We start from the raw sequence: 16713 nt of genomic DNA on the forward strand, positions 1-16713 counted from the left end.
CGCTTTTAACAGTGGACATTGTCTCAAAGCAGCTTTACAGAACAGAAACATAATACAACATGTTTAATATTAAGATTAATATAATACAAAAATTCAAGATTAAAATTAGACTTGTATCTAAATGTTTGTATTTATCCCCATTGAGCAAGCTTGAGGTGACTGAGGTGAGGAAAAACTCCCTTAGATGGAATAGGAAGAAACCTTGAGAGGAACCAGACTCAAAAGGGAACCTCATCATCATTTGGGTGACACTGGAGGGTGTGATTTATTAATATACAGTCCGAACAATTGTGTTTTGATTAGGAGGTCAAAGACCACACGTAGTTTGCATCTCCTCTTGTCCCAATATGAAGCAGTCATTGTGAGGTTTTAGTCTTGCTGCTCTCTCTTGCAGTGTGGAACTGCTGCACGCTTGCTGGCACATCACTGCACTTGTTGTTTTTTATTTTTCCTTCGAAATCTGTTTGACTTACTCTCAGAGGATTAAACATTAGTCTTGCTGCATATGATGAGTCGTTTAAAGATTTGTCAGCTAAACACTTTCCTGCTTTTGCGTGTCTCTAGGATAAGTGCATCAAGTTGTTTGGCACAGATCCTCAGATTGGCAGCAGTTTTCTTCTCTTGACTCAGTGCTGTGCCTGAAAACCCCATCAGTGAAGACAAAGCCACGCTTGTTTTCAGCGTGTATTCACCCAGCTTAGCTAAACATCCAAGCTCCAAGCTGTATATTTTTTGTGTGGATTAGAATAAAGGTAATGACTAAAGAGAATACATAAAAATATGACAAATATTGTTGACAGATTGAGAAGCAGCTGTTTGGACTTCAGCCAGTCTGACAGATTTTTGGGAGGCAAATAGAAGTGTGGGGTGTTGATCTGACCCCGAGTCAGCATCCTCCGTTTTCAGCGATTGATGTATTTGCCAATCTGGGCTACAGGGGTCAGGGTTCATACTCAGAGAGTGGTGATCAGTCTATTAAATATCACGCCTCGCCTGTGCAGCAGAAGACCACAGCACACACCAAGAGGTAATGGAGGTTTATTGAGGAAAGCCATCCTGACGGTCAAAGACCTTCAGGACATAATAATAAGGCTAATCCTGTAAGATCTGAACAGTCAGTCAGTGCAAATGGCATACAACTGCATTCACATGGTTCAATTAACTAGCTAAATGTATTGATTATCTAGAGTTCTACATGGAAAAACGTGTTAAGCAGAACTCCTTTATAAAAGTAGAACCAGTAGCTCTCTTACAAACTCTTACGTTGGGAGAATAGGAAACTAGAGGGATTTTGGGAAACCTGAACCGTAGGATTTGTTTATGGAATTTAATGAGTATTTATTGTTTTTGTATTTTGCATAAAATTCTCAGTTTATATATCACTTGTTGCCATGCCACTACAGTCCCAGCTTGTGTGTTTCCTACATTCATAAGCTATGAATGGGTGCATTATAGCTTTATGGCATGCAGGGTGAATGTGGGGTTAAGCTTGAACACGAAACTGTCGTCCATTAGGCCTAAATAGCAGACCTCATAAAGAAGTCTGAGACAGTCTGCTCGATAAATAATTGAGGCACCATAATGTAAGTTCAGCACCATTAACGAGGTTGAGTAGTGCTCTCTGTGTGATAGATAGCAGGTTTTAGGAAATGAGCCTGACCGTCTGCCTCCCAACAGTCACCTTTTTCATAGCCTTCAACATTTACATTTACAGCATTTAGCAGACACCCTTATCCAGAGTGACTTACATTTTTAGTTCAATTCATACAACTGAGCAATTGAGGGTTAAGGGCCTTGCTCAGGGGCCCAGCAGTGGCAGCTTGGTGGACGTGGGATTTGAACCCATGACCATGACTGAGCTACCACATCCCCATGGCGGGATGCATGGATGCAGTGGCTTCACCAAAGTCTTTTTAGTTTGTCATTCGGCTTTTTGTTATTCTGAACTATTTTGTGCTCCTATTGATGTGGAAGTTTAATGTAGAAACCTAAATGGTTCTTTAGTTGTGTCCTTCAGAAAGAACCCTGTAAAGATTCTATGTAGAATGCTGCAACATGCTGTCTTTATGGGGTTAATATAAACACTTTAGGACAGAAACAATTAGGTTCACAATTCCCTGAAGATACAGTAATTACACGGTGCTTACAATGATCAGGACTGTACTGACAGAAGGATAGATAGATGGATAGAAAAAAGGATGGGGTTATAGGATAAAAGGGAGGATGGATGGATGGGTGGTTTGGTGGATCGATGGACTGAGGAAAGAAAAAGAAGGAACGGAGGAAAGTAGATGATAAACAAAAAATTGGTAGACAGAAAGTAAGAAGAGAGAATGGAGGAAGTTAAGGGAAGGTAGAAACAACGATGAAAGAAAGATTGAATGTAGGAAAGAAGGAACAGAAGAAAAAAGGTTGAGACTTGGTTATTACACTGGATGAGGAATGACCCCCTATAACTTTCTACTAGTCTCTGTCATGTGACCCGCATTTTGATTTGTAAAGACAAGGGAATTAGAGATTCATCTTTACAACAGGTTTTCTTTTCTGTCTGTAATTTGCCATTTAGTCCAGTGGCTGGGCTAAAAGAATGGATTAAAGAAAGAAAGAAAGAACAATAGAGATAATGATGCATGACAATTAAATGTAACAGAATTAGAGAATAAGACTGAATTTGTACATTTGTATTAGTTATTAAAGTATTGAGAAGGCTGTATTGACATGTATTGAGATAGAAAGTTGTTAATGTGTGACTCATGGCTTTTAGTTTGTAGCTGATCGTTATTCTGGCTTTTTGTGTAACCTGAGTCCGGCGCACAAGCTTTTCCTGCTCCTTCCTGTCCTTGTAGCTCAGACACTTCCTGAATAGTTTAAAAACAAACGGAGTTGCTAAGCCACAGTGACATTAGATAGCCGCACTTGGCAGAGATACTCCTCCATTCATTTAACCTAAAACCTGTGCAGCTTGGTTAATATTCACAAGCTGTATATTATATACTTTACATTATTTACTGTGCATTCAGTCTTTAAGCATAATAACGCCATGACTGTTAAGAGGAATTGGTGCGAGTGTCCTGGATTTGTGAGCGTGAGCTCAGGCATGGGGTGCTGTGTGTCCAGGCCGATCTGGCTGCAGGCTTCCCCTGACAGATTAAGGCTGACCCACAAAACCACATGCTACCAAATGTCTGTGCCAAATGTGCTAAAATGACTCTCACTGACACTCGCTCTCTCTCTCTCTCTCTCCACAGATATTTCAAGAATTTCCTATTACTCAGGTGAGTGGCTTCCCCCTCAGACCCCTCACCCATCAGACTTATCCCTGTGACACCTCACCTCTGTGTGAAATACACTACAGGATTTATCAACAAAAAAATAGCTGACATTTTTATCCACCATCCTATCCTACACCGCACGGTCCTATACGACTGTGACTCCTCTTGACTCTGTTCGGATTATACGTTCGACAGGATAACGTGTGGATATTGGATGATGATAGATGTCAAAGCGTTTGCCTTGTTGTAAAATCCCAGTGATGCTATGGCAGTTCACTGCCAGGAGCCAAGAGTGCAAAATTGCCACTAGTCCTCTGCAGGCATCCGTAAGCTTCTGTATGCTTAAGAGGGTAATGTGTTCTGATGAAGTGCAGCATGAACAGCAGCTTAAAATGTCGTCAGGCTCATTTTGGTACTCATTTTCTTTGCTATAAACCCAGATATTTGATGCACACTTGATGTTTTTGGTGCTATTATCATTGTGTCCCTGGAAGTCAGTGGCCCACGTGAGTGTAACAGTAGCACAAGTAAATAGCAGTAATATTTCATGCACTTCTTGTGTTTGGATGGATATAAGAGTGTTTAGGGAGGGAGAGATTTGAGTGGCGTTTTTCTCCCCCGCCTGATTTATTATGCCGTATATGATATGCGATACAGTACGACATTGTCAATCATATGAGAAGCAGCAACAGGCACCTGGAGAATACATTGTTGTTTTTATTTTGTATGTTTTTGCCAGAAATGAGAATCTTTAACAAGAATACACATCTGCACATGTCTTTGGGCAACAAACTCTATTTCGAGTTGCTAAGCTAGTCCAAAGTCTCCAAATAGCAGATGGTGAAGTTTTTATATCGTCTGCACTTACTGTATCTTACTGATAACAGATTTAAGAATGTGTGGAGAACAGATAACGTGTCGGCAAAATGAGTTCAGATAATATTTATTTTGTAAAGGTACCTCAATCAATGTGATGTTACTCATCTGGAATATGGAGCATTGAATGGAAAAATGTGTTGCTTGGAAAATATCTACAATTTGACAGCTCTATGCAAACAATATCAAGCAACCAACAAGACAAACACCTTTCTGGATTATAGCAAGAAGAGTTTAGCTATAGAAAACAAAAGGAGTATATACATACATTTCTGTTAACAAAAAATGTATCCCTTTTTTTCATGTTTACCTGTGCTTTGATGTCACGCTTTGAGTTTTTCTTTCAATGAAAAGTCTTAAGGATGGAGAACTTGGAGCATTGTGACGTCTCAGATGTGGAACATAAGCATTTTTGTCTTATTAGCTTCAAGAGAGATAAAGAGAGGCTTGAGAGGGAATGACTGTGTTAGAGGTTTTATAAAGTGATAACAGAAACTAACTTGGTTCCTGGATGTTTCATAGCTAAATAGATGTGTTGGCAAATTGCTATGGTTTAAGAAGAATAAAGCATTTCAGGACATGCTGTTATTTAGAAGATAATTCTCTTCAGAGTAGTAATAGTAGTAATAATAATTCCACTTTACACCACTCAGTCACTGAATCACTGTTACTACTCTGTACATGCATTCATGTTTTCATTATTAATTTAGACATTTTATGACGAAGACTAGGATGCTTGTGTGATGCTGCTTACCTCTGCAGAGTCTAATGAAGTGTTATTACTCTTAATATAGAGCTCGTAGCCTGCTGTAATTACTCAGAGTTGCCACCTTTAATGAAAGCGCCCTATAGAATCCATACACCACTAAGCAATTAGTCTTCCCAGGCTAACCGAGGTCTGTTTAGATGAATGTCTTTCCTGTTTACTTGTTTATGCCTTATTTTTTATGTTAATGACTAAGCTTTACTGTGTGTAAACTGCAGAGTCATTACTGTTGTATACACTTTGACTCACAGCCCAAATCATCAAACTCAGTACTGCACTGTTTAGGATTACTAACATGCATGTGCTTATGAATGCTGGGCATTGGTTAATATACTGAACTGATTCTAATCTAGGATCATTTCTGTGTAATAATCAGGGTGCAACACACTTGAGAAAATCAGGAAATGAAAACCGTGCACGGATTAGTTCCGTGTGCTAATCCTGACACGGCACACCCAAGAAAATCTGAAGTACTGATCGGTTCTGTGCATTTATCATGGCGCATCAAATGTTGTGGTGATTAGCATGCCAATCTGATCCTAGATCAGCAATTATTCATTATTTTTCTGACATTAATAAATATGCACAAACGATTGTAGGTCAGCATTCATATGCCGAGATTGTTTAGAGTGCCTTGATCAGTATTCCAAACTGATCCTAAACCAGCATTGATTTTCAGTGCCCAGACCATGTCAGTATGCAGAGCTGATCATTTTCTGCTTTCGTCAGGAGAGAGAGTTTATCATCAAGTAGACCCTACGGCTCTTAACTATTCAAAGCACCAATAAAAGAACCTTGTCGACGTTGCAAGCAGCACACCGGCTGAAACGTTTTGTTTTTATATCATCGTGTTGGATCTTGGTAACATTTTAAACCGGATGCTTTAATCTGTAACATTTCATTTAGATATAGATTTATTAGGTCTGGCATTATGATGGCAGTTTCACAGTATGACTCCATTTTCCTCAGACTCTAAAAGATTGCTGAGAATCTGGGTCAAGAATTAGGGGCACTTGAATTTTATAAGAGACTTGAAAGAAGTGCTCTGCATTGTAAAGTTGAAAAAAACAAACAATCATTTGAACCTAGTGGAGTTTCTTCTCCCGCAGAGTTGTCAGAAAGGAAGAGGATGAGAAAGAGGAAGTAAAAACAGGTTATGAGTGCTAAAGGAAGGGACTTGGACATCTGGTCATGTCAGTTCTGCCACAGAAAGCCATGGACATCAGCTTAGTCTGACATTGTCCATTTGCAGGCACTTCCTTTAGAATTACTTGTTATTCACTCTAATGCTATACACCATATGTTCTGTCTTTCTGTGGTCTATCTTTGTCTTGACAATATATGGCCATAATTTGAATAGTACTTCACATCCCTTGGGCTTCCTGTCACAATAGGGACACCGACAGCGCGCTTTTCTAATAAGGCAGCTCCAGCTGTGGCAATAACACCTTCTGCTCACAGATTTATTTGTTGACTTCTTTGCTGCACGTTTCAGTACTGCCAATCTGCTGTGTGTTTAGCGTCAGCTCTGGTGATGGAAATATGACTGTTGCTGTGAAAGGCCTTTGTGTGTGTGCACGTGCGTGAAGAAGAGAGTGGGCCGGACATGAGGGGTTTGTATAAGGAAGGGGAGGCCACCTCTTGTCTTTACCCCTTTTCTTTTTTTTTTCTGTTAAGTCTTTGTGTGAGAGATCCGTACCCCACTGTTAATGTGAATGACTGTTATGGGGACGGTCCATACTTCCTTGCTCGACTTCCTTGTCCTCCTCTTTCCGAGACTGTTGACATTAGTCTGATATCGTGGCTGCTGTAGTCAATCATCAGTGTTTACATCCCTTTAATTCAGAAGCACTCCTGAGAATAAGGTGGAATCGCTGAAGTGGAAATGGTTAGTTTGCATGCTCAGTAGTCTGCTTTATGTAGATTCCATTCTGAAATGCAGGGCGAAATGTTTGGTATTTCCAGCATTTCGGAGGAACAGTCGTATCAGACTCCGTGAACAGCTCGGCTTAATGCTATCTCTGCTTTCCAGGAATGCAGGGCCAAAACATGTTCCTTGCTTTTCTGTGTGTCTCTTAAATGGATGTCAAATGCAGGGAGATCCCCTGCTGATAAGCATTAAGATTCGCTTTATTCTGAATACCACCCCCTTTGCTTCCACTCTTTGGATTTCTAATGCTGGAGACTGGGGGATTGAACAGAAACACACACACACACGCACACACACACACAGTCATCTCACTTGTCATATATTTACTAGTTATTATTGTGCTTTTGTTAACGCCTGTGCTAGAGATGTGAGTATATCACAACATTTTTAACTGTTTCTGTCATTTGTGGTGATTCTCAACACTTAGAATGTTTGCAACAAAAAAAAAACAAAAAAAAAACACGTTTGACAGCAAATTGATTGCCTTTTGTCATCTCACACAACTGAGCTAGAAATTGTTGGCTGACAGATACAACTGGTTAATACACTACCTTAATCACTGCTTAATGACCACAAATCAGTCATTGCTAATTGGTGTGGGAATTGTATTTATTTTTGGTTGATGTGGGAATAGAAGGTGTTCCTGAGTTTAAAGTAAGCTGCCTCTTATTGCTTCAGGTTACAGACAGATGCTTCTGTTCACTGTTCATGACAAAGGCGGCCTGCAATCTGAGTGGGTAAGTGATTGTGTTTAAGGGCACTAGGGTGAGGCTATAACATTATGTTAGCACTATGATCTTCATAGTCTTTGTAAAGATGAGTGTTTTGGGCATGATGCCATACTGGTCAGAGAGGCAGATGCAGGGCCATGAGCAGGGTCAGGCCTGATTTGCGGCCTGGTTTGCTTTGGTAAACAGCCGTGGGACGGACTGAATGGGGAATGAGAGGGAGATTTGCATAGTAATGAGCTTTGGTTGAGCTCCTCTGACCCCTCCTCTCTCTCTCTCTCTCATGCTCTCACTCTCTCATGCTCTCTCTCTCTCATGCTCTCTCTCTCTCTCTTTTATTCTTTTCTCGTCTCTGTGATTTAAGGCTGCAGTTTCTAAACTGACTTTTAACTATTTTAACTAAGCTCACCGTGAAGTTTTTTTGTTGTTGAGGGTCAGTTCTCAGGCCTGGACGACCAAGTCGGCCTTAGTATCCGGTGGCAGACCAAATTGGATTGGTTTATCAGCTACATGCAGGACCAGAATCCTATATTTCCTTGCTGGAACTGTATTCTCAGCGGTTGTGTATATCTGTGGGGAAACACTGGAGCTGGGCCCTAGGCTCCTATGCAGGTGTATACAAGCGGCGGCTGCTGGACGGCCGCTCGCATGCGGCTAGAGATGAACCACTGCATTCCCTTCCCTATGTGCCTGGCTGGAGGTAGTCATCTTCCTGCCTCTTCATATATTTTCTCTTTTATTCTTTGCTGTGTAAATCTTTCTCTCGATCTTGTGCTCTGTTGCTTTTGAGCTATAGCCCTAGCCATTTATTATTTTTATTATATGCATGTTTTATTTATGTGTGTGTTAAAAACGACTGTTTAAAAACTATTGGCTCAGTTGAGTTATGAGTGTCTGGAGTGATGTTGGTTAACCTGTTGCCCAGCTGAATATTTAGTTGGTGATTAGAGGCGAGGTGAAGAAGACCGATATATTTTGATAGCCATCAGCCCCTCAACCATCAGGCTTTTTCATGTGTACTGCCTTTTGTCTGCTGTGATAATCAATGGCTTGGGGTGCATGTAGGTGACATATTGACCTTAAAGCTGTTGATATATCAGATAGAAGGATTGAGCGCCAGTAATTTAAAAAATCTAGTAATTGATTAAGGTCCAGTGTCAAAACAAATATTAGTATTCAGTCTTAATTGATACTTGCCTCTGACATAGAGTCAGATTGGTCATTTAAGCTGAGGGCTTGGAAGCTGCACATTTTAATCCTATTTCAGTTTTTGCTTTTCTGATCTCATGAGTGAACTGTGATATTGTTTAATATAAACGATAAAATGGCTGTATAATTTTACTGACGGATATGGCACTCGTTTTAAAAGTGTTAAAACTGAAAGAAAAAAACGTGTCTTTCTTCTCCGTAGGAAAGCGACATAGCCGCAGGTCATTATGCTGAAAAGCTTTGCAAAGTGTAGGGAAATTCAGTGAGGTTCAGAGGTGTAGGGAAATTCAGAGAGGTTCAGAGTTGGGTGTGTATCTGCAAAAGACGTCACACTCACATTCACTCGGTGTGTTTTTGTCTGTGTGCTAGCTTTGTGTCAGCAGCTGCCACACTACACATCAATCACACCAACCGAGTCGTCCAAGCAGCTTTATCTGACACACATTCACTAATTAAATCTTCTTTTCCCTTCGTGTGAAAGCTGTAAAGGTGCAAGAATAAAGAGGTTTAGATTGTGATGACGTCCAGTCTTAATTCCTACAACTCAGAAGTAATTGTATAAAGCAAATAATACTGACTCTGCTGCTGAAGATGGATTTACATTTTGAGTCTAGTTTCGCAGAGTTTCTTCCTCAGAAGATTTTTCCTCATCATTCTCACTTGGCTTGTTCATTAGGGATCTAAATCTACAGCCAGATTTCTGTAAAGCTGCTTTGTGTTTATGGCAATTGTTCAAAGCACTATACAAATAATACTGAATCAGTCTTCTCACTTGATCAACTCAGCTGTTCAGTCTGAGGTTCGTACAAGAGAGTCTTTCATTTTAGTTATTAGCCGGATTATTAGGCTGCGTGCAAACATAGGGTTTGTTGTGGCCATTAGTATTAGCGGCACCTTGATCATTTGTTATTCCATCAGAAATGGTCCTCGAGGGACAAGCTCTTTAGTCTCAGTAGTATCTTTCAGGCATTTATGAATATTTAAGCAGTATCCTGCTGTTAACGGGCAGCTATGGACGTGTTTGAAGGTCTGGCTGGAGGACGTGTGTTGGTTGGAGATTTGTGAGAAGTGCTGATCCAAGACACCTCGTTCCCAGATGAGATCAGTCTGAACAAGCTGCATGTCTGCTGTTCAGATTACAGAGTTGGTCGATTTGTGCTTGTGTATGTTTAGTTTAGTATCAACTGTTGTTCATTAGTACTTATGAAAAACACTTCACCACGTGGGTACTGCTGCACCGAACGGATCAACCTCACAGCTGTGAGTGCACCGAGTCTTACACGTCAAGCATACACTGAATTTATTACTTTATTATTACTTTAATCAAGGACTTGTGTTTTAGCTACCGGTAAGTTTTCACGGGGAAGGAGTGATCGAGATGTGCAGCTCATCCATCAGATTAATGACAGATATGTATTATCTGTTTTTGTTTGTTTGTTTGTTTGTTTTTTGTGGTTATTCATTGCTCGATCGTTGACTCTGCACTTTTTTTTAAACTGTGCTGTTATGACCCCAAGATGCCTGCTTTTATGCACGATTATAATCCTATTAGTGACAAAAGATTTGAGCTCCTTTGTATGTGCAGATTTTAAATGTCATAATCAAAGCTTGATAATTGGTGTAAAGCGTTGAGCCTTGAGCCAAATGACTTCAATGATAATAAAGGGTACTTCATCTGTCAAGACTTTTCCGCTGTTTGCTTTCTCTGACGGAACGATCAGTGTCCAGCGCCAGTAAATCCTAATCGGTGTACAGGACTCAGATCACGAGACTTCACTCAGACAAGCCACTGAGGATTCCTCCTGCCACAATATTCCTTCTCTCCATAGTTATGTTTATCTTGCATGTTAACCCACTGGATCTGTCTGCACGGAGAAAGTGTTGCTGCAAACAAAGCAAATGGCATTTTATGTTCAACCAGGTCCGTGTTAGGAGTTATCTTCAAGTGCAGTTTAGGTTGTTGTATTAGATATGTTTAAATTTCTAGAAATTGCCTCAGATTGTCAGCCATTAACAACATGCACTCATTTTGGTCTTTAAAAAAAAAACCCAAAAAAACAGAAAAGTATAAGTCTCACAGATGAAAAGTATAAGTCTCACAGATCTTTTTTTTATTGTAAGCTAGGATTTCTAATATTGAAAGGATTATTCTATAATAAATGAATTGCTGTTAATGCATTAGGGTTAAAGTAAGTATTAATTTAATGATCAATTATATTTTATTCTTTTTTTTGTGTGTTTCATTGTACCCTGAATTTAAATGTAGGTTTCAGACAGCGCATCAGTCAGTGAATCAGGTTTGCTGTATTTAGCAAGCAGATACTTAATACTTAATCAATTCTCTTTTTAGTTACATGCACAAAAACCTGCGAGTAGTTTCACTAACATTTATTCATAGCCAAAGATAATACAACGCCTGTCCAACATTCAAACCACAGCATTACGTTTTTTTTTTCTCACAGCGTACAACGGTGCAGTAGCGTAACAAGAGATGTTTGTGCTTAAAATATATTAGGAGTTCCTAACGATGTTACTGAGTGATAGAAAGAGGAGTTTCTGAGGAGTTGAGTATGATTAGTTTGAATTGTTTTTAAACCCAGGAACCAGCATCTGTGATGCACTTGAAAATGGTGGTCTGTGGTTGCTTTAATTGAGCTTCCATACAGACCGCAACACATGTAAAAGCGATTCATGAGCGAAGTTGAACTTGTCACTTTACTTCCTGTTTCAGTACAATGGTGAGAAAATGATGTGGTATGTACAGGAGACATGATATCACACGTGAAACAAATAACTCATTTAAATACCACTAAATTTCTTTGCAGTAAAAAAAAGTGCAATTGTCATTTACTTAAATTTCATCCGATACTGGGTTGAATGATATTGACCAATGTTGACATTAAATTAAGAAACACGAATCAGATCAGTATTGAATGTGTTCTATCATCCAACAAATTTGTTGGTAAATCACTTTGCAGTAAGCAGAATAACATACTTCAGACTACTGTTATTTGGAAATATGGATTTTTTTTTCCATATAACAGCATATTTTTTATTGTCCATTAATTGGGACTGAATAGTTTCACATATCACAGCAAACAAAACAAAAAAAACACACAGCTTGCCATGTAACATGTGAATTAATTGTGAATTGTGGTATTAATTAAATCTAAATACTTTAAGAAGAACATTGAAGGAATGCACCGACGTCCAACTTTATACAAATCTGTCATTATGAAAGACTCTACAACACAAGCTGAGAATCACACACTAAGGTCTGGGTGTTGTCTAAAAGATGTTGTGAAAGTGCTGTCATAGTCATGTACCTGATGTTGTGGCATCAGATACAGTGTGTGTGTGGTTTTTGCATGCGTGGGGTTTTTTCCACGTGCGTGCATGTGTGTGTCAATCAATCCGGAGTGGTCTGTGTCCGTGTAAATTCTGCTTTGAGAGAATTAATTTGCTGGATTTAAAGTCTCCTGTGAGTGCTGTGAGTTTATTTTGAAGTGGTTCTTGAATGTGTTCTGGCTTTGATGAACTACAGTGTAACTGGTCTGATCATAACAAACGGTTGTACGTAAAATCTTATTTAAAAAAAGAGAGACAGAAACTTGTTTAAGAAGGATGTCAAATTTTATTTTTTATTTAAAATGGCAATAAAATTGAAATCATATGAAGGATTACTCTCATAATATTCACATTGCCAAAGTCATAGCACGTTAGCTCGAATGTCTTGCTATTCCTTCATGTCAGATAAACCATAGTGCTCTTTCTGTTTTTATCACAATATTTATTGTTTTAGATTTGTGTTTATTTACCTACTGTATTTTTTCTTCTCACTGATCTGCACCAGATTTAACTTACTTGTCTCATGCTGACCAACTGTGCTATCATAACGCACCGCAGTGGCTTGTGTTTGTTTCATACATGAGGAAGTGCCGATCTAATTTGTGGTCTAACAACCCTAGAAGATAAACAGGGTGTATTGGTTCTCCGATAAATGTCATGAGTGTTTGTGTGGGTATGATGGGTGGTGTGGCCTTGCTGCCTCATGGGAGAGCATTCCACCTCAAACGAATGACATAAGATCGGAAAGAATCAGAATTATTAAACAAAGCATTACAGTCCAAATTAAGACATGATCTACATTGTCAGTGTGATAAAGAAAAGAACTTCCCCCCTGCACAGTTTAAGCAAAATCAGTGTTACACTCCACCCTGAACTTAAACCATGTTTCCTACAAAGAAATGTATTTAACATCTATTTTATTGATAAGATGAAACTCTGCTTTCTCAAGTCCAAGGTAATTATTAGTAGAGAGTTTTGTGTGTTTGTTTTTGTAGTGTAGCTCTCAGAATTATGACGATTTAATCAGCATTTTATTTCCGGCAGTCCATGCACTAAACCTTTTAGTTAAAATGCATATAATCAGATGTAGGAAAAATGTTGCTCTTTTATTTCAGTGTCAAATGCATGAATCTCGAGTTGATTCAGACCGCCCATGGAGACTGGAAGCTTCACTTTAAGTTATTATTCTTTTAGTCTTTTTATCCGTTCTGAGTGTGTTCTGGATCCTGCCATCAGTGGCATATTGGAAAATTATTTTCCTGCTTTGTTAAAAAGCAATTCTCTTAACAAGCTGAACTTGTTAGCAAAAAAGTACTCGCAGGAACATTAACCTAGTGAGCAGAGCTTAGGGGCGTGAAAATTAAAATGCAAATTAGCCCGTAGTTTGGCAAGGTCTTAAATCTTGATTAGTCGTAAATAGTAATTACATAATTAGTAAGTAGAAAAATAACCTTGAGGTACTAAATATGTGATGTTTTTTTTTTCCTCCCCTTAACAGAATATGACAGACACCTAGCGTACAGTAAAGGCATGGCGACGGCGTACCTGGAGCCCAGCCTGAGCCACGGCGGGGGGGTCAAATCTCGGCTCAGTGGGGGAACAGAGCGCTCCGCCCCGTGTCCTGACCGTGTCCTCAAGGTCATCCACCACTTTGAGAGCAAGAGTGAGCACAGCGAGCACAGCACATGGTGCAGCAACATCCGTCACGGAGACGCCACCGATGTCCGGGTAAGAGAGAACACACAGTGCCTTTCACATTCACAGCAAAGTTAAGAGGTTTCAATCAGAAATCCTTTTTCCTTCATTTTTCATCATGTTCATTTTTAACAAATACATTTTTCTTTGGTGTTTTTTTTAACCAGCTGGTGAGAAATGCTGATCTGTTTATTGGCTTAAAGTGTTTACCAAAAATTGACTAATGTTGGTTTTTCATCATAAATAAACAGCTGTGAATGCAAAGACAAAACATCTGTTTGGTATATTCTGGCACTAGTCTAATAAAATGTAATGAACGGAATAAAAACAAGTGGAATACAGTGGCATAAAGTTTGGTATGGTGTGGAATTATTTTAAATATAATGGAATGGATCCCAGTTTATGGTCTGGAATGGAGTGGAATAAATTGGAACTGAAACAGACTTTATTGTGCCAAGCAACACGATAGCAACACATCTATACATCCATTGGCTTCATTGGACATCAGTTATAAATAGACAATAAGATCAACTCCTCAGTGTGCCCTTTTCCATTTCCCATCATCAGTCTGTCCTACGTCTGAGATGTTTAATAGAGTTTCAGCATTCTCGTGGTTCAAACTTTGTTAATTACAAGCTGAGGTTAGAAATGCGCAACTGTATATGGCTTCACTCTCGGCTATACTCTCTGTGCCTCTCCAGGTTAATGAATGTGGCAGAACCTTTTTGAAGCTATAATCTCTTGAGCCTCTGTCCCAGAAAATCTTACTTTCCTTCTTAAATCCTGGGATCTGAAGTATTGAATTCATTAGCCACTCTGTTTCCTAGCTCTGTAAAAGCAAGTCAAGTCTATTTTGGAGCAGATGCTCTATTGATCAGCGGGCTTCCTATCCGGCAGGCGGATTAACATCTTGTTCCTCTTCCTGTGACGGTCCCTGATGGATTCTCGCATGTCTCGTTTTCATCCGAGCTTTAAACAGCGCCTGTAATCACGCACTGCCACGTCCACTCAGCGTGTCTGCAACCTGTGAGGTTTTATCACTCTTCAAGATCTGCATATTTCACTGTTATATAAGCCTTTAAGTAAACGTAAGAGTCTGGTGGCTTCGCTGTAGGTAATCATCCGGCTAGATTTAAGCAGGAAAGGGATCTGATTAGATGAACAGGGAGCAATCTGGTTCCTGTCATCATGCTCATCTGAAAGAAGTCAGCTCAAGTTTTTTTTTTTTTTTTTTTTTTTTTACGTTTACATTTATGGCATTTGGAAGATTTGTTATCCAGAGCAACATACAAAAGTGCTTCGAAGTCTCTATCAATTACTACATCAAGATTGATTCACTAGGTCACAAACTACAGATACCATGAGTCTAAAACTCTGTTGGGAGGAAATACGATTTTTTTTTTAGCCTGTATGCTTATTTGCAGGTTGGCAAAGCTAACATGGTCGTAGTGTGGCTAATGTATTAATCCGATTTAGTCTTGATTAGGTCACGTATATGTGTGGGTGTGAAGACTTTGGCCTTAGCCTTGTGCAAGTATGGCTGGTTTCTGTATTACCTTTGGACAAAACTTCATAGATGTGAACCCCTTAAAAATGTTTTTCCAGCTATATGAGCATATTAACCTTTCAAAGCGTTAAGGCACAAACTGTCTGTCACTTCAAACATATCTAATTTAAGGTGCAAATATACTTCACTCTACTCATGTGTACCTGCATGCAACTGCTACAGGAATAGAATTGTTCACATACTTAATTGTATATCTTATGTACATCTGGAGGAATAAGAGTAGCATCCACTAGATAGCACAACAGAACCAAAACATCTTGATCCATATTGGTATTGTTTTGTTGACACGATTGTTGCAGTGATGATTGGGTCTCAAAAACCCTCACTCTACACTCAACACCTTGAGTACTGGTACACAAAACAGACCTATATACATTTCTGAGATTGTGCAAGTGGCATGCCAAACAACCACAGGATACATGCAGCATTCATCGTGCTTGCTTGATGTTAACAGCATGTATAAATCAGTCCTCAGTCACAGAGACTTTTTTTTGTGTTTTGGTATTTTGGGCTTTGTTCAGTACACTGAAATATTGTTGGGAAATATTGTCGGGTCTGCATCTGGGCCATGGTTGATGGTTAACATTCTCACAGCACATAAACAATATGTGATTTAAAAGGATCACTATAAACTTCACACTTAACTCAGATAGACTTTTGTTTTGACAGCCATGAAAGTGTGGATTATGGGTAAAACGAAAGTCACTGTGAGACACGAGATCTACAACTTCATAAGCTTTTTTTGGCATGACTTTACCCTCAGGCAGTGTAGAATTTGTCTCGTATGATCGATGTGAATTCGTTGCAATGGCTAGCTGTAGTTATGAAGAATAATAGAGTATGTTTTATGATTACCTCCAAACCGTACATACAGATTGCCTGTGGCTTAGAGACACAAGACCCAGCTCTGTTTTGACAAATACCATGGGACAAATGCACAACAGCACCATCCCACCAAGGCATCGCAATCTGCTGTGTGAATTATTGCCTTGCCTGCAGCATATAATGGGAATTTAATGTTTTGGAGGCTAATTGTTTTTATTCCTAATTATGCAATATTGCAAATGATCACACATTATTGTTTTATTCATGAGTTCAGTGGGAATTGAGAACATGCTGCTTGCATTCTGCCCTCGAGTGCAGAAATAGTCATGATGAAGGAACGTTTAATATCACCATCCTGTGTCCAGAATTGTAATTTTAACCGATAAAAAGGTATAAACTGACATAAACAAATGGAGCAAACATGGCCCTTTCTGTACTCTCTAATTAGGCTAATGTGTAATGAGTACCACCCTGCCTTCCAAACACATGCACACTAA

The 16713-nt window shown here is 39.3% G+C and overlaps 1 protein-coding gene across 5 annotated transcripts in view; it reads left to right on the plus strand.

The window, feature by feature from the left end:
* The window catches only part of ptk2aa (protein tyrosine kinase 2aa), an 81891-nt gene that overhangs the window by 21518 nt on the left and 43660 nt on the right, over nt 1–16713 (plus strand). For 3 of the 5 annotated variants that reach the window (XM_060857357.1, XM_060857354.1, XM_060857355.1), the window contains exons 2-3: nt 3249–3275; nt 13628–13857. In XM_060857357.1, the coding sequence (XP_060713340.1) occupies nt 13660–13857 (198 nt within the window). In that variant the 5' untranslated portion in view covers nt 3249–3275; nt 13628–13659. The remainder of the gene's footprint in view (nt 1–3248; nt 3276–13627; nt 13858–16713) is intronic. The other 2 variants (XM_060857358.1, XM_060857356.1) reach the window with 1 other exon arrangement.

Source organism: Tachysurus vachellii, chromosome 21, assembly GCF_030014155.1.
Source record: "Tachysurus vachellii isolate PV-2020 chromosome 21, HZAU_Pvac_v1, whole genome shotgun sequence".
Lineage (NCBI taxonomy): Eukaryota > Metazoa > Chordata > Actinopteri > Siluriformes > Bagridae > Tachysurus > Tachysurus vachellii.